Raw genomic sequence first — 26,713 nt, forward strand, 5'->3', positions numbered from 1 at the left:
AGCAAGCTCGGGATAATTATTGATCGGGGCTACTATGGACTTCTGCCCTCGGCCTGAGAGCTAGAGGACCCGGAACGTGGGCCTGGTTCCCGGCGGGAGGGCGGTGGGCGGGCCGCGGAAGAGGTGTCCCAATCTCCAAGACCACCGCTGCCTGTGCCCTTGAACGGGGGTCGCCCCCACCCAAACAAAGCAGCCTATGTTGGGGGCCTGGGGGCCTCACGGGGGAGGGTGTCCAGGACGGCCCGGCGCGGGCTCGGCCGGCAGCGGGAGCGCGCGGCGCAGGCCCAGCCGAGCGCGTTCCCGCGCCCCGCTGCGCGCAGGGGGTTCCGGGGCCCCGCAGGGCGGCCGCACAGGGGGCGCGGAGGGACCTCGGGGCTGGGGAGCGCGCGCGGGCAGGAACCAGGAAGCGGGGCGCGCTCGGGGTTACGGGCGGGCGCGCGTCCCCGGAGCCTGGACGCGAGAGCGGCGCGCGCGCCCCCGTGGGCCCCGGCGGGAGGAGAGTCGGCGGCCCAAGCCGTCACCCCGGGCGGGGACCGAGCGCCGGCGACGACGCGCGGAGGTCCTGCACTGGGAGGGAGCGAGCAGGCGCGCGAGAGAGCGTGCGGGGCCGGAGAGACCGCTGGCTCTGGTGGGGCAGAAGGAGGTAGGAGCTGCGCCCCGCGCGGGGCCGGGGGCCCGGGGAGCCCGGGCGGGGCCCCGTGCTCCTGCTGCCTAGAAGCTGGGCAGGGCCGAGCCGCCGCCATCGCTCCGGGGCCGTGGGGAGGCCGCGGGGGCCGCGCGCCGGGCGGTTGCAGAGGGGCCCGGGGCGCTGGCGGGGGGTAGTGAGGGGGCACGCGGAGGCCGCGGCGGAGGGTGCTGTGGATGCCGTGGAAAGTATTGGCGCGTGTGTGTCACGATGGGTGTGTGAGGGACGCCGACAGAGCGGATCCCCTGGGAGCCAGGGGACTGCTGTCGGCCGCCTCACACCTTCCTGTTGCATTTCTGAAGAGTCCCTGCTATCTCCCAGTTTTCCCTCTTAATATTATATGCCCTCAAAGTGGGGCTGTCCGAGGCTGGGGAAAGAGATGAGCCCAAGGTACCCAGTGGGGTGGGGGGTATCAGCAAAGCTTCAAGAAATAGCGCCTTATATGGAGCCAAGACAACAAATACGAACATTTTGATAAGGCTCTGGGCTGCGGGATCCCACATCAGGACCTGCCAGGCCTGGGCTTCAATGTGTGGTGGTGGGATGCGGGCTGTTCTTTCTTTTTCTTTTCTTTTCTTTTTTTTAAATTTCTTTCCTTTTCTTTTTTCCTATCTTTTCTTTTCCTAGCCAAGGTTAAAGAGTTTTTAAAAAAAAAAAAAGTGATCCTGGTGTCGGGGGTAGATATGGGGAGTCGGAAAGAGAGCTGTCTTATCAGAGAAGCTGGTCTGAGTCTAAAGGAATCTGGCAAGATGGTCAGAGTGATCAAAGAAAAAAAAAAAAACTTGTCTGGAGCAGGAGGCGTTTGCTAACACTTGTAGCCAACAGTGATGGAAAAGGCGAAGAAGAAAAAGAATCGCCAGCGGTTAGAAACCTGGGATTAATGAGAGCCATAAGGATTTAAAGGCAAAAAGAGATACCGTTTGTTTCCTCAAGAACCTATGCACACTTGTGTGCTTGCCTCGCTGAGGGTCGTAACTTGTATTAAATTAATAGTGGCAAACTGGCTTATAGAATCTTAGATTTAGGAAGCCGCCACTCCTGGGGTTACACTACATTCTTTTATTGTAAAAACTGAGGCCCAGATAGATGGACTTAGCTGCCAGCTCAGGTCACAAGTCTGTTTATATTTAGTACTTTACGGACTCACACCCTCAAGGACCCATCTTGTGCAGTGAAGTAGATGTTTGCCTCAGTAAGATTCTATAGGTTGTCGTTGGAGTATCCTCAGAGAAGTGCCCCTTGAAAGGGCTAGTGTGTCACTGGGCTGGTGGCCTTGTCGTAGTAGCATTTATCATCTGGTTGTATCTTGGGCTTCCAAATCGGTTGGATAGCTGCTGGTGCTGTAATAAGCTTTCAGCTGTGGAGTCTGCATCATCTCACATAATTTGGTTTTCATTCAGTCAGGATATGGTGCTTTGCCTCTTACACGTTGCTCTGCTAGTGTTCATTTGTTTTTGCAGTTTGCTGTTCAGAGTGTCTGTCGGCTGTATTTTATTTATGCATTATTTATTTCATGTTTCTCTCATTTCATTTGGGAACACTGAGTTGATTTTGAGCCCTTTCAGCTGGGGGATTCTGTTGTTTGGCCTCCGTGTTGTTGTTTATGTGTTTTCTTGGTAGCAACCTCCATTTTATGAAGGAATACAGTTGTTAACATCGATAGCACTAGACAGGAAGGGGCTTCTGGTTTTAAGAGTCCAGTTAAAACACCTGCACACCCCCTGGCCAGGTGTCACCAGAGGATGGCTTGTTTTCTGCAGGCTTTGGAGAATGATAAATTCAAACATGAAGTTGAACACACCTTATAGGTTAATGGAAAAGCCTCTCTGTGTCTCTTCTCCCCCTCCCCTCCCCCACCTCCCCACCCCCACCCCTCTTCTCGCATCAGAAAGGAGACAAAAACAAGAGTTGATCTCTGCCACCAGCAGCTTGGTGATTGCATAACTCAGAGTTCAATTTCTCTGAAAATCTTTGCTGCAGACCCAGCAACCCCCCTGACTCTTACCTTCCCTTATTTCTGCCAAGAAGCTATTGATATACGTTGTGTTGAGTTTGAAATGGATATAGTTATGAGTATACTTTGTGATGTGTGTTTGGGGGGGGGAGTGAACAAGTGCTATCAGTGCTCAGGGGATTGCAACAGAAATATTTTGGCCAACACTTCCTATTGACTCTGACTTCTCATTTCACCTCCATTTTCTTAGTCTCGATTGATTTCTCTTCCTCCTCCTCCCTCCTCCTCCTCTTTCTTATACACAAGGACCCCTTCAAGATCAAAAGCATCACTTACTGCTTTTTGGTGTATGTTTAATTTTTTTTCCTCCCAGTGATACTACAGTCAGTCTGTGTTTGTATCAGGAGTATACTTGCTGCGGTTCTTCTGGCTTGTTACATAGGCAGGTGATACATGTGGCCTTAGAGTAAAGGAAGGGTCTCCAAAGAGGAAAAAAAATCCCTAAGTCTGATGTTGGTTAAAAGTGGGCTCAATGGAAGCCTCCCTGTTCTAATAACCTATAAGGTGTGTGCATCTGTGAAGTCATGCCGGGAGGTATGGACTATGTTAGTGACGGCCTTGCCTTTCATTTGGAGTATAGAAGACCGTAGAATTCCTACAAAGCATACACACTAAAGAGAAAACAAAACCCACAGTTGTTTTTGTTTTGTCGTTTGAGCATTTGAGGATTTTTCTAAAGGTATGTGATGATAATTCCAAGTGACTTCCAATCACTGAGTTCTTCTGAAGAAAATATATATGTATGTATGTGTATATATACATATATATGTGTGTATATACATTTTTTTTTTTATCTCTTCAAGGCAAGGATCCTCTGTGTAATCCTGGCTGTCCTGGAACTGGCTTTGTAGACCAGGCTGGCCTCAACCTCACAGAGCTCCCCTGGCCTCTACCTCCCCAGCACCGAGATCAAAGGCCTGGGCTACCCCTGCCCAGCCTGAGGAATAGTCTTTTACTGTGTAGTAAAACATCAAAGTGCTTTGACTCAGGAACTTCTGTCTTCATCTCCTCCCTTTCTCCCTCCAATCACCTCTGGTTTTTGTTTTTTGTTTTTTGTTTTTTTTTTGCCCCAAAGCTGGGCATAGTCATGCATGCTATAATTCCATCTGGTAGGAAAGCTGAGGCAGGAGGGTTCAGAGTTTGAGGGCTAGCCTAGGCCATATATCAAGAATCTATCTCAACATAAGAAGAAAGATTTTGGGGTGTAGCTCAGTGTATGTATGTCTCTGTATCCAGTGCCTAGTGGCAACACCCCACAGGGTGGGGGAGTCTCAAACTACCAAGGTCTCCAAACGTGTCCTATGTAAAGGAATAGGGTTTGGGGTTTTGTTGTTGTTGTTTGGTTGTTTGTTTGGTTGGTTGGTTTTTGGAGACAGGGTTTCTCTATGTAGCCCTGGCTGTCCTGGAACTCACTCTGTAGCCAGGCTGGCCTTGAACTCAGAAATCTGCCTGCCTCTGCCACCCAAGTGCTGGGGTTAAAGGCGGGCGCCACCACTGCCCGGCAGTTTTTGTTTTGTTTTGTTTTTGTTTGTTTATTTAATCTGCTTGTTTTTGTTTTGTCTTGTTCTTGTTTTTGAGACAAAGTCTCACTCCATAGTCCAGCCTTGCCTTGGCTTTGTGATGGTCCCGAGCTCTTGCTCAGCCTCCAAGTACAGGCATGAGTCAACAGGTCGACCTCCATTTTTTTTTTTAATTTGAATTTTATGAATAAAACCGTTTTAAAACCAGAAGTGGCTTTTCCTTCTAGAGTGGTGTGGACTCAGCAGTTCTGTGATTATTTCTGGGAATAAGAAAGTCAAATCTAACAATCCAGTTTCCATTGGTTAGCAGGGCTTTTTTTTTTTTTTTTTTTTTTTTTTTTGCACTTAAGTTGTAAACATCATGGTGAAATTAAAAAAAAAATATGTGCTTCTAATTGTTTGAAGTGAAATATTGACAATGGATATTTGATTAAAGATAACCCTTTACTACCAACAAACAAACAAACAAAACAAACAGAAAACCAAGACATTTTATAGAAGACTTGGTGTATGAAATCCTATGCAGGAAAACGGCAGGGGTTGGATCTTGACAGAAAGAGACCCTGGCTTTGGCAGTTTCAGTATCTGGCATGACGTTTTATAATTTCTGTTACTTTGTCACACCCATGACTTCCTTGGAAGGTATTTTTGAGGTTTGCTTTCCTTTTTTTTTTCTTTCTTTTAAATGGTAATATTGGGGTGGGGGTGTTTCCTGTTTATATTTTCAGAATTAGGTCCCCACGTTAACCTTCTCACCAGGTCACGATTGTGCTTTAAACACATGAAGGCACTCGTCACACGTCATGTGCTTTGTCTTTGGACTCTGTTGTCCTGCTTCATGGGACAGCATCCCTGAGCTTAGTCCAAGACCCAGTTGGGAACACAAGGCATTCTTGAATCTTTTCCATCTCTCTTCAAGGCGGGGCACTCTTGGAAGGAGCCTTAAAGCCTCCACAACAGAGGCACAGTTACCAGAGAAATGGGGCTGTTGCCAACTGTCTCACCCTGTGCCTAGAAGACACAGGGTGAAGTTAGAGTCCAGTGTTTGTGCTCTAAGTGTGGGAGCTGAAGAGCCTGCAAACTGTAGCAGCTTTCCTGACCTTACCCAAAATCCATACACAGTATGGTGGAGAATGAAGTAAGAACCAGCAGAAATTCAGGTCTAGCAGTAGATCTCTGAAGGGATCACCCTCAACCTTAATACTCTTGATCCTCTGGGATGGTTGCCTCCCTTTCCCACCTCCCTTTGACCCCTGGGTCAAAACCCCTCACAGGGGTCACATGTCAGATATCCTGCATATCAGATATTTGCATTAGAATTCATAACAGTAGCAAAGTTACAGATATGAAACAGCAACAAAAATAATGTTATGGTTGTGGGTCATCACAACATGAGGAACTATACTAAAGGGGTAGCCTCAGCATTAGGAAGGGTGAGAACTTTTGCTCAAGGGTCTTGTGTAGCCCAGCCTGGCCCTGAACTCTGTAGCCAGACCAAGTGGCCTTGAACTTCTGATCCCTTTGCCCACCTCCAGAGTGCTAGAGTAACAGGCCTGCACCACCAGACCTGGTTTGATGAAGTTCTGAAGAGATGACCAAGGGCTTTGAGATCACTAAGTACTCTCTCTACCAGTTAAGCTGCATCCCCAGACTCCTCAGTGATTTTTATGTAGCAAGTCACTGTGAATCTAAATGCTACAGTCAGTGATGTGGAGCCTTGGGGAGAAGGAGCCATGTTTCTGTTTCCCTGTCTGTCCACTAACTTTCTTCTAAATAGTGTAATGACTAAAGAGACTCGAAACAGACTCTGCTGCTGGTGTGTTTGTGGTTTCAAGGCAGTTTCTCTCATATATATATATATATATATATATATATATATATATATATATATATATATGTTGGAGCACAATCCTAAAAGAAATAGCACTCCTTAGCGTGGAGTAGGGTTTACTCATAGTGAAATCTGTAAATCAAATTAAGCCTCAGGGTACCTTGGCCTCCTGTTCCCTTCCAGATCCATATCCAAGAAAGAAGAGGTTTAAATTTGTCTCACAGGGTATTTTCTCCTTGGGGTTTAATTACAGTAATTACACCCATTTTCCCTTGTATTGTACTATGAAGATGAAAATTTTGGGGACTGGTTGAGGGACGGGTTGTCCCTCTTGACCTGCGCTTCCTGTCAGACCTATAGCCACTTCATGTCTCCATTGCCTCAGGCACTCTGAAGAGTCCTCTAAGAATCTTTGCACATTTCTATTATGAAGAGAAATAACTGCATATTCTATGCACTGCTAGGCTTTTTTTTTCTCCTGAGGTACTTGTACTGACTCATTTTTAAAAATTGTACTAAGATAGAGAGGATGGTTGAGAGCCATAATGAGATTCTCAGAAAATACGAAAACTTTCCTTTATGACTGGTTGTAGAAAGGTTGGGGAAGACAAGGGGAAATACATCAATGAGCCAATCAATTATTGTTATTTGTTGCGATTAATTTGGTGAGTAATATTTTCAATGCCCATTGGGCTGGTAGATATGAAGTTGGCTTGACTGTGCAGCGATCATCGGACAAACCTCAGGGTTTTCTGATATTGCTTGGTTTTCCCTGATGGGGGATTTCTTTGTATATGGGGAACCAGGTCAAGGTTACCAGCCATAGCCACATGTATGATTTGTATTAAAAAATAATTGTTGAAGACCAGGCATGGTGGCACATATCTTTTATCCCAGAACTAGGGAGGCAGAGCAGGGAGAGTCTGTGAGTACGAAGTCAGCCCAATATTCCTAATAAGTTCTAAGTGGGGCTGCATAATGAGATCCTGTCTTAAATGCTATTGCGGTTTGTGGGCTACAGTACTGTATAACATGGCCTTACAAATGTATACACGAATTATATGCTAATTATTTTTGCCATCTCTCAAGAAATAAAAAGAAAATTAATTAAAAGTTACCTCAACTTATGTCCAAGTGTAGAGCTGAATAGATGTTCCAGGGCCTTAAACTCATAGAAAGATTATGAGAATAATACCTAATATTTACTGTTCATGTTCGGTGTGTCAGACAGACACTGTTACAGGTGTGAGCTTGTGTGTGTGTGTGTGTGTGTGTGTGTGTGTGTGTGTGTGTATGCTCCTGTGTGCGTGTGTAAACTAGAGGTAAATTTCAGATGTTAGTCTCAGGAGCCATCTGCCTTGCTTTTGAGAGAGTTTCTCATGGGACCTGTGGCTTGCCGGCTGGGTTTGGATGTCTGGCCAGTGGTCCCCAGGGGTGGGATCTTTCTTTCTCCACCTTCTGGGAGGTTGGGATTACAGATGTTTGCCACCAGGCCCACCTCCTTTATGTGGGCTCTTGAACTCAGGCCCCCGTGCTTGTGTGGCAAGGGCGTTACACACACTGAGTCATCTCCCCAGCTCCCTGTTGTCTTGTTTTATGGTCCTGAGAGGAATGGATATTATCTCCAGTAAAATGAAGAAATGACCACAGAGAAGTTAAGTAACTCATCCAAGGTCACACTGTTAGTAACCGCAGCTCTAGGGCTAATCCCTGACCCGTCCTTTTAACCACTGCGCTCAGGGACAGCAGACAGGTACAGCTTTGAAATGACACGGGTGGTTTCCTTAAACCTGTTGTTTCCATAGGAGAAGAGTTATGAGCTGCCCCTTTGGCTCCTGGGTACTGACAAAAGGATAATTTGTGCTATGTGGTAACTTTCGTCTATGTGAGACATGCCTCTTTACAGAGAACCGAGTGTCTGACTGGCTTTATTTAGGATTTGATTTTGCAGGGACTTAAGCCTCTATTATTGTCTCACTGAAGGTTTTTTAGAGCTGTCAATCATAATTTCTGAAATACAGAAATTTAAAAGTGTTACTTACACGGAGTAACTTTTATATGTGTTAGTGTATGAATATATGGAGGTGAACTCTAGGGTCAAGGCCAGAGGGTTTGGACCCCTGAGGCTGGGGTTGGGAGCTGTCTCACATGGGTGCTGGGAACTGAACCAGGGTCCTCTGCAAAGCAGTATACGCTCTTAACTGCTGAGCCATCTGACGAGTTGTTATGTATTTAAACCAAAGCAAAGGCCATTATTAGTTCCCCAAGCCTGAAAGGATGCACCATAAAGTCGGAGCTCAAGTGACAGTGAGAAAAATCCAAATCCCCTGGGCAGAAAGTCTATCCCTGTTCAAACAAACAGGATGTCAGCACCTGTGATTGTCACCGGCACCTTTGACCAGGGGTTGAATTTTCTTTGAATGTTGACAAAAGTTACATTGTCAGTGGAAAAAGCTTAATGTGAGATGGCTGTAAGTCAGAATTTCCTTATGCTCTCAGCACTGAGAGCCTGCCTCAAGCTGTTCTCTCTCTCTCTCTCTCTCTCTCTCTCTCTCTCTCTCTCTCTCTCTCTCTCTCTCTCTCTCTGTTTTCCTCCCTCTGTCTGGTAAGTTTGTAAAGCCTTCAGTGGGGGTTTCCAGCATTTTAGGTGAGATTAATTAGAAAAGTTGTGAAAACTCTATTGTTGCCTAAGATGCAAAGCCTAGAGATGGTAGAGCATGGTTTGGGGGAAACATAGGGTTTTAAATGTCCAACCTAGGCCAACTGTCTTAAGTAAATTACACTTGCATAATTTAGTACAACCTGCTCGAAGCCAAAGGGAGCCTCAGGACATTTAATCTGTCAAATTACTAAACACTGGACTTTATCAGCCCTAAAGTATATGCAGGACAGCCACAGTTTTAAATAGGCAAAAATGTTCTTTTGGAAATAAGGTTACTGTTTATTTGGTTGTTTTTGTTTATTTTTTGAGTCAGAGTCTCAGCATGTAGTCCAGACTTGACTGTACATTCTCAATGTAGCCCAAGCTAGCCCTCAGCTTGTAGGAGACATAGCCCTCTGAGAGCTGGAATACACAGGTGTGAGCAACCATACTTTTCTTAGAATCAAGCCAATTATATTTTTACATTATTATTTTATATTTTTATTTTGTTTAATATATATTTGTGTGTGTGTGTGTGTGTGTGTGTGTGTGTGTGTGTGTGTGTAGAGACTGGCTCAAGGATTTGTGCACATTAGACAAGTGCTCTACCACTGAGTTACATCCTCAGGCCCAGGTCATGTTTTAGGCTTGAGAATGTTGCAATCTCGAGAGTGACAGAAAGATACAGTTTTAACGGAATGAAGCAGTTTACCTGGAGTGTTAGTATTTTAGTACCATGTTTACAGTGACCATCAGGCAGCATAGAAGACTTTCCATATAGGCATATGATACAGATACCGCCTCCGGCTTCTTCTGTGGCTATTGTAAGTAATGTATTGGGGAAATCTGAATGTGCTTGTATTGCCAAGAAGAGTGGGCCTTGCAATGAGTTTGAGTATCAAGTACTAACACTACGTGTTGTAGTGCAAGTCGGCTGCCCCTCCTCCTGACTGTTGAAGACTTCAAAACAAAATAGAAAATATTTGGCTTCCTGAATGACATGGCTGTAATTCACACACTGAGCTGGCGATGAAGTGTGACCCTCTGATTTTGCAATACCAGAGAAGAGCACGTAATGTTGAGGGACGGCCACCACAAGACTTTATGTTTTGTCACAACAGTCTGCCACTGGTGGTTTTAGATTTTAATTTCTTTTTAATATTTTTGTGTGGGGTGGGCTGATCATTGAGCCCATGGTTTTATGCAAACAATGCAAGCATTGTTCAGCAACCGAACTATATTCTCAGCAACCAAGTTCGCATTTGTAATACCCAGACATGATATACACTGTAGAGCTGTAGTTGAGAGTAAGTTAGAAAGGTTATGAAAACATTTGAAGATGACAAATGTAGCTTTTATAAAGTAATTTACAAAAGGAAATCAGAAATTAAAATAACAGTATAAGAAAAACAGCGCCTTTATTATAGGGTTATAGGTCAATATTCATTATTTTATATGTATTTTAGTTACACATATATAACATATAATAACTTATATAATATATGTTATACATTATATGTAATATACACATATATAATATATGCATATAATATATGTAATTTATATATATATAGTCTACATTATTGATATAAAAATAAGGAAAACCTGAGCCCTAAAGAGGAAGTGTCACAAAAGAAGAAAAACAATGGCCAATAATTATATAAAACATGTTCAGCTGAACTAGAAATCATGATATTGGAGTAAAAACCAAGGTCTTCACAGTTAAATTTATAAGGACTAATAATACTAAAAAGATACAGTGTTTCAGGGAGGGCTGGTGCCCTTGGTGTTTTACTTCAGAGAATTAGCAGCTTAAATTGTCCCTCTGTCTCTGGTTCTACAATGTGATGTCACTTGGCCATTTCAAACCATGTTATAAAACAGTACTTAATGATTACATAAAATTCACAGTACGTTATCAAGTGAAAAAAATCAAAATATAAAACAATTTTATAGGAACAGTTTTACTTAGGGAAAAAAAACAAAAAACAAACAAACAAAAAAAACAAACCACAAACGTGTCCTGAGAGTGATTTCTGGGTTGTAGGGTGTTAGAGCTCTGGGCAGGGGATTTTCTAGTCTCTTCCCATTCTTCTGTAACAAGCAGATAATAACAAACAGCATTTCTGTGTTGTTGTTTTTAAAACGGCTCGTGTGTGTTGACTCATCTTGGGATATAAGACTTGTTTGTGTTTTCAGTTTTAAGAAGGAGAAAGTGAGTAGCGATATTTCTGCTAAATGTTTGCTGGCTGCTGTCAGGCAGGTATCTTTTGCTGAAATCGTCTTCATTGTATTCGATATTTTCAGAATTACAAAACCTTGAATTTGAGGACAGAGTTTGTTGCCATTCTTGGTGAAATGACCTGTGTTTTTAGGTAGAAACGGATGGATCATACTGGTTTGTAAATATAATAAATTATACTGTTTTATCATGCACGTGGCTTGCTAAGCTACCATTCACTTAGTACTGAAGATGTGTGTTTGTGTTTTTCCAACTCTTAAGAACTCATGTCTGGTGTTTGTCTGACCTTCCAGCCACTCTGGAATGAGATCCTTCCATTGTTTTTCATCCCTGTCATGGTGACACCCGTGAGAGCTGCCCACCCCAGACTCCCTTCCATCCCACCTGCCAGGCCTGTGACTTCTCTAAGTGTGTATTGTACTCACTTCGGACTGAGTCTGGCCAGGAAATCTTTTCAAGGAAGAATCACTCTTGGGCATGTGTCATTGCTGATACCTGAGGCTTATGGTGTCCCTTCATTAAATCCACATTGGCTTGTTTCTGACTTCGTGCGTGCATGAAGACATTTTTTAACGTCTAAAGAATTACAGAAGAGAACTAAAAATAAGTCAGAAGGTGATGTTGCTAGAGGATTCTAGAGCACAGCTGTTTCAGGCTTATCACACACAAGGCGGCCACGGCGACAACTGTATGAAAATACCTTTGAGCCCAGCGCATCTATTTATTTCACATAAAGTAACTAGACGTCCGCCTTACCTTATAATTTACTATAATGGAATTTGCTATACTGGAATTTTACTTTAACCCAATTTGGGCAATAATAAAATAAATATAGCATTTGTTTCCTTTTAGTGCTTTATAGATATAAATCCATGATGACTAAAATGCATGAAAACAAATATTTTTCTTTTAAGGACTCAGATTACTTTTTATTTTGTTTGTTTGTTTTTGAGACAGGATCTCTCTATAGAGACTATATAGACTGTAGACCAGGCTGGACTCCAACTCACATAGACTGTAGACCAGGCTGGACTCCAACTCACAGAGATCTATCTACCTGTTTCTGCCCCTTGTTCATGTTTAAAGAAAAAAACAAAAACAGAGGCACTGTATTGACTTGCGGGGGTTGTTTTTATTACCTCTTACCTCAGCTGCCTTTAAAAATACACTTTTCTCATTTAAATCAAAATTTCGTTTTCTTGTGGGCCGTGGTAACACACACCTTTAATCCCTATACCCAGAGGCAGAGGCAGGTCTCTGTGAGTTTGAGTCCAGCCTGGTCTACATGGTGAGTCTTAGGCCAGTGATGGCTACATAACTAGACACTGTCTGAGAAAATAAAATACACTAAATAATCTGCTGTCTTTGTGTTCAGCTCATTCATTATTGTTATTTTTGTGGGGCTCTTGATTTATCAATAGGATCCTCTGATAACCACTTAGAATAATTTCTTTCCTCTCTCTTAGGTATTGCAATAATTTTCACCATACCATGAGATGTTTTAAAAAATCCATACAAATTTGGGGCCTCAAACTTGATATAACATGATACCAGCAAACTTCAGAATATATTTTTAAATTAATGCAAAAGTGATTTGCTGCTGTCTTCATTTAGAACTAAGTACTTGACTGTGTCCTGGTATTTATTTGACTTTTTGAACGTAAATAACAAGTCTTTTTCCAAGTCTGTACATTTTAAGGTTATCTCCAATAAAGGAGATCAAATGTACATAAGACTCAAGAGACAATTTAAAAACATACAAAACCAAAAAAAAAAAAAAAAAAAAAAAAAAACAACCCTAATTTGGATGCAGGGCAGTGTGGCACGTGCATTTAATCCAAGTACACAGGTGGTAAAGGCAGGAACCGTGTGTCTAAGTCCAGCCTGGACTACACATACAGCTAAGGCAACATAGTGAGTGAGACCCTATCTCAAACTGAAGAGATGCTGAAGAGATGGCCCAGTGGTTAAGAGCATTGGTTACTCTTCCTAAGGACCCAGGTTTGATTCTCAGCACCCATATGACAGCTCACAAACTGGTCTGTAACTACAATTCCATGGGATCCAGTGCCCTCTTCTGGCCTCTGTGGGTACTGCAAGCATATAATGTGCAGATATACATGCCTGCAAAACACCCATACACATAAAACATTAACACACACATATATAATTTCTATAAAACAAAACCTAATTTGGGAAGTTAATTCTAAAATTTTCTATATAATCCTTAGTCTAATTTTTCGCCTCTTCGTTGCTATGGACCTTTTGAGGGGATCTATGTGTGGAAGTGTGTGTACATTGCTTATAAAGTGAGTAAGGAAACTTATCCCTTCATCTTTTGTTAATTGTGTTATCAGGCAAAGTACAACTTAGAACCAAGTAAATGTTTGTGGCCAGTGAATGACGGGACCCTGGGATTACATTTGCTTTTTAAGGTCAAGGTAGACGACAAGTTGACCCATTAAACTATAGAACCTAAAGATTTCAACTGTTTGAGAACCAGGGAGGGGTTTTCAAGATTATAATGACAATATTAGTTGTCCTTATCCAGTAAAATATACAGAAAACTTTAACGTGCGGTTTAAGGGGTTCATAGACTCAGGGTAGGATCTAACAGGGGCAGCTAACAGGGCTCAGGGGGATAAGAAACAGTCCAGATGTGTGCTTAAAACAGATCTCCATTTGGTTTTACTTTGGGGCTCAGTAGAGAAATACGTCACTGGAGACGCCAATCAGTGTTCAGCATTGTAAAGATATGTATTCCATGGTGTATCTCTACCTCAGCAGTATTTAACCTATGAATAAATGACATGATAAATAATAATTAATACATGTTTACGTTGTTTCCAGTTTTTCAGTGTGATGAGCATTGTGGTGGAGACTTAGCCTAAGTCAATTTTTCTTGTCACCTCCGTCAGATTATTCCCTTTGCTAAAAGTTCTAGAATGGAGTTGCTGAGTCGTTTGTATAAACAATGACAAACTTTTCCAAAAATTTCCCCATTCCATTCCCCCCCCCCCCCCCGCCCCATGGATGCATGCTGAGGTGTCTCCATTTCCATAACGGAGCGTCAAAACCTCTGCGGCAGAGGCAGGTTTTTGGTCCTGGCAGGGTTGGCTCTCCCTTTCCGGAGTCCATTTTCTTCCTTCGATGTTGTTTTCCTGTCTGTATTGATCATCTAATGAAACTATTCCCAATGCTCTCTCTTTTTAATCTTATATATTATGTGATTTTCTTCCATTTTTGTTTTTGCCATTTAACTTTGCATAAAATGCTAAAATTTTATGCACTCTGGTTTAATTCTTTCTAGTCTGGTTATGGAGCCATACTTATTTTTTAAAAATCTATATTTGCATTAAATATAGACTATATTTGCATTAAAAAATATTTGGGGGGGGGACTGGTAAGATGGCAGGTAAAAGCAGTTGACATAAAAGCCTAAAAACCAGAGGAGGCTGAAGAATAATACAGGCTCCTGTGGGCTGTCTTCTGACTTCCGAGCATCCATTGCATATGTGTGCCACACTGCATATGTGTGTCACACTGCATATGTGTGCCACGCTGCATATGTGTGCCACGCTGCATATGTGTGCCACGCTGCATATGTGTGTCACACTGCATATGTGTGCCACGCTGCATATGTGTGTCACACTGCATATGTGTGCCACGCTGCATATGTGTGTCACGCTGCATATGTGTGCCACACTGCATATGTGTGCCACGCTGCATATGTGTGCCACACTGCATATGTGTGCCACACTGCATATGTGTGCCACGCTGCATATGTGTGCCACGCTGCATATGTGTGCCACGCTGCATATGTGTGTCACACTGCATATGTGTGTCACGCTGCATATGTGTGCCACACTGCATATGTGTGCCACGCTGCATATGTGTGCCGCGCTGCATATGTGTGTCACGCTGCATATGTGTGTCACGCTGCATATGTGTGTCACGCTGCATATGTGTGCCACGCTGCATATGTGTGCCACACTGCATATGTGTGTCACGCTGCATATGTGTGCCACGCTGCATATGTGTGCCACACTGCATATGTGTGTCACGCTGCATATGTGTGCCACGCTGCATATGTGTGCCACGCTGCATATGTGTGCCACGCTGCATATGTGTGCCGCATACATACACATAATACAAACAAGGTTTCATTCTTGGTGAGAGGCTGGAGAGGACCTTGAGTTTAGTTCCCAGCACCCGTGTTAGGTGTCTCACAACTGCCTGTAACTCCAGCTCCAGGGATCTGATGTGTCTGGTCTCAGCAGGCAGCTGACCACCCCACCCCCAACACATAAACATAATTAGAAATAAAATAATATTAAAACATTTTTATTCTATTTTTTCAATTAATATATAATAAGTAAGAGGAAATTAGTGCTGTTTTTTTCTTAATGATAATAACTAATATGTATGTACATATACATATAATATATAATTATAATTTTTGAGACAGAGTCTTACACAACTGTAATTGGCCTGCAACTCACTTGTAGACCAGGCTGGCCTTGAACCCATAGAGATCCTCCTACCTCTATTTTTCAAGTTCTGGGATTAAGGGTAAGTCTCACCACATCCAGCCCAATAATTAATATTTTGAGGCTCACTGTGTGCTAGGTGCTTTGCAAATATGTTATGCGGACTGATACTTTTGACCTATACTTTTTCCAAATGACTTGACAATTAGCTCAAACAAAAACAAAATAAAACCAACCAACCAACCAACAAACAAAAAAACCCAAACCGTATCATTTTCCTCCCCTTTCTGGTGTGCCAGTACATTTTCACCATATATCAAGTCTTTATACACGTTCAAGTCTGTTCCCTGGATCAGCACGTCTCCAAATGTGTTAGACATTTTATTTGGATTGTTACATTCTTTTCAGAGAATAATGCCCATAAGAGTGGCACATTCTCTTTGAAATATGCATTAGAGTAGGGTTTTTTTTTTCTCTTTGAGACAATGTAGCCTCTCTAGGTAGATCAGGCTGGCCTTAAACTCACAGAGAGCCACCTGCCTCTATCTCTGGAGTGCTGGAACTAAAGGTGTGAGCCATCACGCCCAGGACTGGGATAGATTTTTTTTTTTTAAGTGTCAAAATGACTTTACATTCTTTGAACCAGTGCTGGACACTTACACTTCACTAGATAAATGGATTGCTAGGCTGGGCATGGTGATGTACACCTGTAATCCCAGCACTCAGAAGACTGAGGCAGGAGGCTAATGAATTTCAGACCAGCCATAGCTACATAGCAAGACTCTATCTCAAAAAAAAATTTTTTTTTAAGGTTTTGCTAGAATTATAGACACATTTCTGTAGAGACTATGTAACAAAACAGTAATTTTTAAAAATAGTATCTGCACTTTGAACTCAAACACTGTAATTTCATTCTACAGTTTCAGTAAATACAGGAAAAGGTCTCCAGAACAGCTCTGAAGGTTTTCTCCCAAGTGAAAGAACATAGACTGAAGTTTCAATGTTATGAGTGGGTGAGATGAGTGAACCAGAAAACTTCAGGCACTGGGTGCATAGGAATATAAAATATTTATGTTCTAAACTAGCCCTGCCTGCTAGAGATAGAACAATAGGATTATATCTGTAGCAAGTATAATTACTTAGTAGTCATCATCTTAAATGGTAAAATAAGAAAAGCAGGCACAATTTAGTTTTAAGCTGGTTCTGGTACTGCACACCTGTAATCCTAGCACTCCAGAGGCTGAGACAGGAGGATCACTGCCAGTTTGAAGCCAACAAGGACAACAGAGTGACACATTGTCTCAGAAAAACACAACCAAACAACAGAAACCACCTAACATTAGCATGTAATCCAAAATATAAAAGTAATCAATACGAAAATTATCGTGAGGAATTTTATTTAATTTCTTGTACTTAGCTCAGATATTGGTGTCTCTTTTACCTATATGTAATATCTCAATTGATATGTAAAATGTTAAGCTATTTAGAATTCATAAAAACTTTTTTTTTTTTTTTTTTTTTTTTGGCTTTTCAAGCATGTTTGTGTAGCCCTGGCTGTCCTGTAACTGGCTGTGTAGACCAGGTTGGCCTTTAATTCAGAGATCCACTTGCCTCTATCCCCCAAGTGCTGGGGTTACAAGCACACATTATCTTGTCTGGCAAGATTTCATAAAACTTTTCTTCTTGGTAAAGTAGATCACATAGTCACTCAATTTGTTTTCAGTAACTGAACTGAACATGAATATTTTATATTCCTATGCACCCAGTGCCTGAAGTTTTTTTTTTTTTTTCTCATTTGTTGTAGGGGGAATGGGAAGTTGTTGACACAGGGTCTCATGTAGCCCAGGCTGGCCCGGAACTCCTATGTAGCCATAGGGATTTATTCATTCTTGATTTTCCTACCTTTTGAGTGCTGGATTACATACACGGCTTCCGAAGAGAATTAAAATAACATTTAAAAGCCAGTTCCTCAGTTTCAAGTGCTTGGTTTGTAGCATTTGCGGCTTGTAATGGACAAGGCGGTCGTAACCCTGGTACAGAAGTACATCAGTGTCCCTTTGCCCGAGGATCCACATTGTTGAGATTTCTGTTCCCCACAATCAACTGTAGTCTGAAAATAATGCATAGAAAATTCCAGGAAAAAAAAAATCCACGTTTGAGTTGCACACTATAAGCCGGGCGGTGGTGTCGCACGCCTTTAATCCCAGCACTTGGGAGGCAGAGGCAGGCGGATTTCTGAGTTCGAGGCCAGCCTGGTCTACAGAGTGAGTTCCAGGACAGCCAGGGGGATACACAGAGAAACCCTGTCTCGAAAACAAAAACCAAAAAAAAAAAAAAAAAAAAAAAAAAAAAAAAAAAAAAAAAAAGAGTTGCACACTATTCTCGAGATCATTTCATGCTGTGCGGTGTGTCTCACCTGGGCCTGACTCATCCTTCCGTCTGGAGGATTTAATGACAACATGCCACCTGCTGGCTACTTGCTGTTAGCTAGTCTTTGTCCGCAGATCGAGCCTGGAGATATTTCAAAGCTTGCATTTAGCAACCCATTCCCAGCAGCTTCATGTGCACCCATCCCAGTGCCTACCCAGTCACACCATCTCATCCCCGCTCCATCCAGAAGGTGAGCACAGTTCAGTAAGCAGCTCAAAGAGAAGAGTCGTCTAACTTTCATAACTGTGTTATGATCACTCCAGTTCATTGGTTATCATTCGTTTCTATTGCTGGGATAGAACACCATGACCAAAAACACCTCGGGGAGGAAGGGTTTATTTCAACGTACACCACAGTCTATCATTGAAGGTAGTCAGGGAAGGGCCTCAAGACAGAACCCGAAGGCAAGAACTGAAGCAGAGGTCGTGAAGAAACACTGCTCGCCGGCTTGCTCAAGCTGCTTTCCTATACAACCCAGGGCCACCTGTCCAGGGTTGCACCACCTGCAGTGGGCAGCCCCCTCCCCCCATCAAGGCCTAACTAAGAAAACACCCTACAGGCTTGTCTATAAGCTATTTTTATAATTTTATGTATATATGTATGTATTTATTTATTTTGGAGTTTCTCTGTGTAGCCCTGGCTATCCTGGAACTCACTTTGTGGACCAGGCTGTGCTCGAACTCAGAGATCCACCTGCTTCTGCCTCTGGAGGGCTAGGATTAAAGGCCTGTGCCACAACACCCAGCTTACCTACAGGCTAATCTTATGGAAGTAATTTGAGCTTGTGTCAGTTTGACAATAAACTAGCCAGGACAATTGGTAATTTCTTATTAAGCCTAATCTATAACCTTAATGTAGCCGTAGGGTTGTGTGTATAGAATAAACACCCAAGAGCAGTATGCACTATAGGATTTGGTCCTGTCTGAAATTGTCAGCATCCGCTGAAGTCTTGGAATGCATCTCCTGAGGCTAAGGGACTGCCAACTATAAAATAGGATACAGATTGTCTCCTGGAGCCACTGCCATCTAAGGGACACTGACTCCCACCCCAAGACACACAGACTCCCCAGCTGCACTCTGGTTTGTTGTCAGCATTGCATAATGGAAGTCCTGTGCCCATCCTCCAGGTTCCCACTGTCCACCTCCTTCTGTACGTGTAAGTGAGCGTGTGTGTGTGTGTGTGTGTCTGTCTGTCTGTCTGTCTGTCTGTCTGTCTGCCCTCGCTGCTCTCCACCTCAGATTTTTTGAGTCAATGTTTGTCACAGAACTTGGAGCTCACCAATTTTACTAGACTGGCCAGCCAGCCAGCCCCAGGGATCTTCCTGCCTTTGCCTTTCCAGGGCAGGGATTGATTACAGGATTGTTCCTCCCTGTCTGGCTTTTCACTTGCTGGGGATTGAACTCAGGTTCTGGTGTCTGCACAGTCTTTCCCAACTCTGGGCCCCTCCCCTCTTAGGAGCAGAGAAGCTCAGTTGGTGGGGAGCAGGGGAACACACTGGTGTGGGAGGGGGTTGCAGGGTGGGAGGAATTCCTTTCTTACTCCAGTATTCCTGTCAAGAAGTTCTAGTATCTTTTCCTCTGGAAGTTAAAACTTGTGGGCATGATGGCATACACCTCTTCTTCCAGTTCTGGGAGACAGACCGCCTGAGTTTGACCCCCAGAACCCACAGAGTGGAAGGAGCAAACCTAGTCCTAAAATTGACCCTTGACCTCCACACATGTGCCATCGGAAGGAGGCACCACCTCCCCAAAAGATTTTTTTAAGTTGTAATTTAAAATGTAAAATAAAATAAAACCCTAAAGTGCAAAGGGTAACTGGGGCTTTGTTGGTTTGTGAGCTGCGAGAGTTCATCAGGCATTCCCCTAGAAATCATCCTTCTGTTTCTAATGTGGCGGTGGGGAAGTGTTCTGTGTTCTAAGAGCACTACATGCAAATGAATTTTAGAATGTTGTTGTGTCTGTGAGGAGACTGCGCAGGGGGCAGGAGGACCCAGGGAATGGGTAATTTTGTTGCAGCTTTGAGTGATGTATCCACCAGAGCTAGTCATCCCCAAGCCTTCATTCACTCCGAGACTGAAACGGCCATGCTGTTTCAGATGTACCTCGCTATCAAATGACTCTTAGGCAGCTGGGAGTTTTGCTATTTTAGTTTGGTTACAGGATGTGTACGTGTACATTGTTTTGGTTTGCTTTCTTGCTTGTCTTTGTGAAACCGAGTTTGCTGAGAAAAACAAAACCATGCTCACGTTTTGAACGCAGCCTCTGTTCACAAGGCACCTACCTACAGTTGATGCTCAAAGGCTGGTGAGATAGATCGGCAGGTAAAAGGCACTTGCTGACAGAGCATGCAGGCCTGAGCTTCATGCCCGAGTGAACTAACTCCCACAAAGTTGTCCTCTGACCTCCACATGTGTGCTGCATGCCCTCTCACACACATCATGAATAGGCATGGTAATGCAAATATTAATGCTACAGAAGTCGATGTTTGAAGCTTGAGATCTAGTTACAAGTAAAGAATTGCTTTTCTCCAGAGATCATTTCCCCTTTAGTCCCTTTAGTTTGGGGAGCTACTAAGGGGAAAGCTGTGATTTTCATGGTGAGAGGTGTCCTCTCTAAACTACCAGGTTCCGAGATAGCTGCTGTCTCCAAGCAGGTATCTTGCTTCAGGACCCAGTGCAGAGGCGCTGGCATGCAGGTGGTGCTGAGTGAGCCCTGCCTTCTCCATCCCTCAGCGTACCTCCTACTTGGAGCATCTGTTTTTGTTTTGAGATGGGGTCTCAGTGTGCAAGCTCACCTTGAACCTGGGAGCTTTTATGGTTGTCCTGCCTCCGCCTCCCAAGTCCTGGGGTTAGAGGCATGTGTCCCTAGTCTGGACCTACTTTGTTTATTCCAATAATCTTTTTAGATCCTTAGTACTGAAAGGAACCTCTGAAGAAATGGATAGAACTTCTGTGTCACTTTGAATGTGGCCTCGTACCTAAGCCAAATTTGTCAGTCATTAAAATGTCAAATAAAGTACCCAATAGCTTTTACTGCAGAGTGAGCTTTAAGCTGCTGTTTATCTTAGTGCAGTACCAAAGTAAGTTCATTGTAATGTTGAAAATATCTTGATGCAATTTAATAAATATGATTTATTCCTCCATATAAAATGAGGGATGGGGCTGGAGGGATGGCTCAGCTGGTGAAAGCGCCTGCTCCCAACCCTGTCACCCTGAGTCCAATTATCAGAACCTGCACGGTAAAAAAGAAAAACTGACTTCTTCAAGTTGTCAGCTAACCTCCCTCCACATGGGTACATGGATGTTGGCACATGCCCTTCCCCAAAACATACAAACAATGTTAAAAAATAATAATGAGGGATTATTTCCATAAATGGGGGAATACCTTCTCCCAAATATATAATAAAAGCATAATTTAGAATCTCAAAATCATTTCTTTAAAGGTGGAAATTTAAGAGCCTATGTGAATGTTGTCATGGTCCAAGGTAACCAGTTTTTTTCTTTTGCTTTAAAGTTTATTGTGTTGATTCTGCAACAATGCTGAATTTAAAAACAAACAGTCATTTTCAAATGATATACACATTTTTGATACATACATTTTTTGTTATGTGTTACATGTTAACATACACATTAAGTGTGATGATATTTGTTGTGTTAGCCATGTTTGACCTATATTTTATTTCTCGTAGAGAAGAAACTGCCTGCCACCTGCCCTTTGTGTGGGGGTCCTTCAGTCTTACGGTATTTAACTCCATGCTTGGTAGAAATTAATCTGCAGATCCTCTTTGAAAGAGGATTTGATTTGACTGTGTCAAGTTTTCCCACAAGTAAAACCGCATCGTTGAAAAGAGCTGGACTCGTTCCACACTGTGCTGTCCCTGCTTGACCCTGATTTGTTTGGCACATAAAGGTGATCAGCTTTTGGCAGTGGTAGACAGATGTCCTGATTTGATCAGAAATTGCTTGCACACGTTTGTGGCTTCCCCAAAGTCAATAATCCCTGTTGATCGGATATTTTTGACAGACTTTTAAAACTATTTTTCAAATAATAGTTTGAATACACACATTCTATTGTTCACCTGTAAAATTTTTAGAGGTCAGATGGCATCCTCTTTCCCCCAACAGAAATAGGAGAAAATGGAAAACAAGACCAGGTGTACAACAAGAATGTGTACAACTTCCAAGCATTTAATATGAGATACTAGAGTCCAGGTTTGGGGCATGTCTGTCTGCTGTGGTCATCACTGTGTGTTGGGATCTGTAACTGAGCCTGGCATGCAACAGGAGCCCAGTAAACGTGTTGTGTTTCTGTAAGACCTTTGCTCCAGTTCTGTCTATTAATGGCAAGCAGACACTCATCCCTGAACATCAATTGATTGACGGTGGAACACCTGGATTCCATTGATCCCCTTCAGCCTGGTGTAGCCAGGGAGTGTCAACTCTAAGGAAGGTGTGTCCTTTTCTAAAAGCTTAAGAGGCAGGGAAGCACTTGGCTTTCTTTGAATTTCAGTGTTAAAGATGGGAGGAGTGTTCGCTAGATAAAGCTGCTCCCTTGTTTTAAAAATTGTAGCAACACATAATAAAACATGCTATTAAAAATTTTTTTGGTAGGCACAGGGAGACTGCACCCTGTACTGGGTATGTACAAGGCCTCTTGTGTGCTAGGCTGGCCATCACCAAGCTTCTGCATCCCCAGCCCTGACTTTAACCATTTCAAGTGTACAGTTCAGTGGCACTAAGGACACACGTGTTGTGCAATCGCCCTCATCCAAAACAAAAATTGTTCGTTAAAGAATAACTCTCCATCTGCCCCTCACCCCAGCCACTACCCGTCTCCTGTGTGCATGATCTGGACGCTTCCGTGTACCTCACGTAAGTAGACTCACACACTAATTGCCCCCATGTCTCTGCCAGCCTCTCTCTCTCTCCTTCTTTCCTCAGATCTGGCAGCCCTCTCCTCCCTGGTGATCTATCTTTTGCTTTGTGCCTAGACCTAGGCAGAGATGCATGCACAGTAAGGATCCAGGGACAAGTTAATGCAACAGTTTGTGGCATACCACTAGGGGGTATTAAGCCTTTGAAGCTGTGATTCCTAATCAGGATGTCTGCAGGCTTATCTCCTCCAAGTCTTGCTGATAAGCCTGCACCAACAGTAATATTGGAGATTAGCCTTTCTCCATGTTTCATAAAACAAATTGTTCTTCTTTAAACTTGATTATGGTCTGCAAAATTACTGGTACATTGATGTAAATTGCTTATACAGATATTTAGCATTCTGTACACAAGGGGCCTCTGTGACAGAAGAGAGTTTGATGGTGGCCCCACTGTGAAGTCACGGTTATGCCTGAAGTCAAGCCTATGCTTGTTTTTCTGCCCACCCCATTTTTTTTTTTTTTTTTTACATTTTTTCTTCTCTTCCCTCCCCTTCACTATCCCTCGCTTTCTTTTTCTTCTCTCCTCTTTTTCCTTCTTGTTCATTCTAAGTTTTTGGAGTAGTTGGTACAGAAGCAACCTGACCCTCTGTGTCCAAATAGAAATGAGCTAGTCCCAGCCCTCTCTTAGCCCAGCTTAAAAGAAAGAGATGTGGAGCGTTCAGAGCATGAAAGTGAAGGCAGGGATGTCTGTGATGTTCTGTGATATAACTAAGGGAAGGAGACTGCCTTGGAGAATGATTTGAAAAGTCATCTGTGTGCCAAGTGTACTCAGGGATAGAGGTAGAAGAGGATCAGGAGTTCAAGATCAGCCTTTACTACATAGCAAGTTCAAAGCCACCCTGTATGACATGGGACCCTGACTCAAAAAAAAAAAATTTTTTTTTAATCTGAATTTAACTTTCAAATAGAATCTTGTTTTCTTTGGTGCTGGGGATGGAGCCCAGGGTCCTGTGCTCTACCACTGAGCTACACCTCAGCTTCTGGTTTCTGAGCTTTTGTGTGTGTGTGTGTGTGTGTGTGTGTGTGTGTGTGTGTATGCCTGTGTGGAAGGCATAGATCAACCTCAGTTGTTTCTCAAGAGTTGTTGATCTTCTTTCCTTCTTCTGTGTTCCTGTGTATGTGCACATATGTATACATACATGTGCATGTGTATGTATATGTAAAAATGGGAGGTCAAGAACCATTCTTGATTGTTCTTCACCTTAATCATTGAGACAGGATTTCTCATTAAACCCAGAGCGTGAAAATATGCTAGTCTCACTGGCTAGTTTGCCCTGGGGACCCTATCTCCATTCCCCCAAGGCTAGAATTACAGATAGCCCCTATGCCTCTGGACATGTATGTGGATTCTGGGGATATGAACTCAAGTTCTCTCTTTTGTGTGGCCAACACTAACCATTGGGCAAGCTCCCAGATTGTTTATCGAGACAAGGTCTCTTACTGTCCAGAAAGCCTCGGGAATCCACCTGTCTCCACCCCAGCCCCCATGGCTGGCATTCTAAGCGTGGCTTTTTATATGGGTACTGTATGGGTACTGGGAATCAAACTGGGGCCCTGTGCTTGTTCAAAAGGAAACTGTCTCCACAGCCTCTGGTTCTACACTGCATTTCCCCCCCCCAGATTTATTTAATTTTGTGTGTATAAATGGTTTTAGCCTGCAGGTATGTTTATGTGCCTGGTGTCCATGGAGGTCAGAAGAGGGAATGGGATCCCTAGAACTGGAGTAAGGACAGTTGTGATCTATTATGTGGGTGCTGAGATTTGAACTGGGGTCCTCTGCAAGAGCAGCAAGCGCTCTAAACCATTGAGCTATCTGTTCAATCCCCGGCTCTGAAGTCTCAACTGGAGCTCTGAACATAAGCTGTGCTTTCTCCCCTGTGTCTTTCATTCATTTGCATCAGGTAGACTCGTATTGCCTGACTTGGCTCCATTTCTAAACCCGTAAAACCTAAGGCCACCAGTTCAATCCAGAACCATAAATGTTTCAGCCGAAGCCAATGGAATGTGAAATGCGCTTTCAGAGTTCCATTTTTATGGTGTTTACAAACACAGGTGCTAAGGTACCAGAGATAGAGAACTCCACAGTGAACGCTAAGCCATGCGGGTCATCCTGGAACAGTGAAAATCGAAGCGAGGAGCTCAGTGGGACCGGTTCCTTGGGAGCATCCTCCCACCCTTCCTGTTTAAAGAGGAACTGGCATCTATAGCCGTTACCGCCCCACCCCCACTTCTCCCAGATTTAGATTGCATGTGTGTATAAAGTTTACCAGCCACAAATAAGGTTCTGTTTCCCACTCCTTGTTATAGGGCCTTCTTTCAGTTCAATATGCTTTTATTGGCACCTCCTTTGGTGTTCTTTACAGCAGTAGCTAATTAGTGACAGCTTTTGAGCAAGCAGCTTGTCATTTTTGGCAGGAACAGGGGACATCCATAGCTAAGTTTACCATGCTCCATGGAAATACATCTCGATTTTAAAAAGCGTCTGTAGTCAAAGGTGGCTATTACTACCAAAATATCTCAAGTTGGCATGGTGTCCTACAGATGAAGAACTCTTGGGGGTGGGGTGGGGGGATAATAACATGGGTTCTGTGAGTGACAGGCGGAGCTGTGAGCCCTGAGTCATTCGCCTAACCTTAATCTGCACTGGGGATGTCAGACCTCATCATGTTGTTTTGGCATGGTAATAAATCTCTCTGGGTGGCATTTAGTGGCAAGCATAGTACTGAGGGAGTGTGCTGTTGCTGTTGGTGAATGTTGTGCTTACCATTTATACTCTAGCTTCTTTCTCGAAGTGTCACTAAAGGAAACAGTTTCATTTGCTTGGAGACGAAGGGAATTTTCTTGAGGCTTCAAACTCAGATTAGCGTTCTCAAAACCCCTGTCATTCTTTCCCTTGGAGTCGCAGCCATGAGGTGCTAGCTCTATTTTCCAAACTTGTCACAGTGTTTATGGATGGCTCATCTGTTGATTAACACTAATGATGAGTCAAAACCTCCGTCACAGTTTCTATAAGATGTGATTCACTCCTTTAATAAGGATTCAAATAATGTGTTAAAAATAACACATTGAAGAAAATAATTGGCCTGCTGGCTATTCCTCCCAATTTGGTTCCCTTTGTAACACGGAGATCTACTGAAATGAAATGATATGTAATACTCAGTTACCAAATACCTACCATGTACCAAGCAGAGTGCAGGGTAAGTTGGAACTCTAGAGAGTTGGTGCAGTCTGTCTTTCCAAAATGAGGTGCTCAAAATGATGAAAGACACAGTATTGTTGTGGTCCTGTTTCTCACTCAGGTGTAAAGTGTACAAGGGACCAAGATGCTCTTTCTTTCTTTCTTTTTTTTTTTTTTTTTTTTTTTTTGGTTTTTCGAGACAGGGTTTCTCTGTGTAGTCCTGGCTGTCCTGGAACTCACTCTGTAGACCGGGCTAGCCTGGAACTCAGAAATCCGCCTGCCTCTGCCTAAGGCGTGCGCCACCACCGCCCAGCAAGATGCTCTTTCTTAAGAGCTTAGGATTGTCAGATGTCCTTGTTCTCAGTTTCCCCCTTGCCATGTCCTGCATAAGGAAAAGTCCAGAGGTTGTCTTCCACTTTTCTCAGATTCTGCATATTACCAATTTAATCTTTATTTTTGAATATCACGAACTCCAATTAGAATACTTTAAAAACATTCTTTTGCTTGCATTTAACAAATCCAACAAAATGGCAGGTATCCAGTTTATTTGCATGGTCTCCCATTGTGTGTGCTTCTTTGTAGCACTGCGTGGTAAACCCTGAGGATCCCTGGCACTGAACTCATATTTCAAGCGGAGGTAGCAACATAGTAACTTCTACCATCAGTATTTAGCAGCACAGGAACTTACTCCTCTTTGGTTTCAGGTACACCAGCCTTAGGATGCTAAATTATTGCTATTGTGTCAACAG

At 43.2% G+C, this 26,713-nt stretch overlaps 1 protein-coding gene across 2 annotated transcripts in view; it reads left to right on the forward strand.

The window, feature by feature from the left end:
• The first annotated feature begins 181 nt into the window (after positions 1-181).
• The window catches only part of LOC117710053 (signal transducer and activator of transcription 5B), a 71,947-nt gene continuing 45,415 nt past the window's right edge, over positions 182-26,713 (forward strand). The window contains exon 1 of one of the 2 annotated variants that reach the window (XM_076935791.1): positions 182-643. In XM_076935791.1, coding sequence (XP_076791906.1) covers positions 197-643 — 447 coding nt within the window. In that variant the 5' untranslated portion in view covers positions 182-196. The remainder of the gene's footprint in view (positions 644-26,713) is intronic. The other variant, XM_034504566.1, reaches the window with a different exon arrangement.

This window comes from Arvicanthis niloticus, chromosome 6 (genome assembly GCF_011762505.2).
Source record: "Arvicanthis niloticus isolate mArvNil1 chromosome 6, mArvNil1.pat.X, whole genome shotgun sequence".
Taxonomy (NCBI): Eukaryota; Metazoa; Chordata; class Mammalia; order Rodentia; family Muridae; genus Arvicanthis; species Arvicanthis niloticus.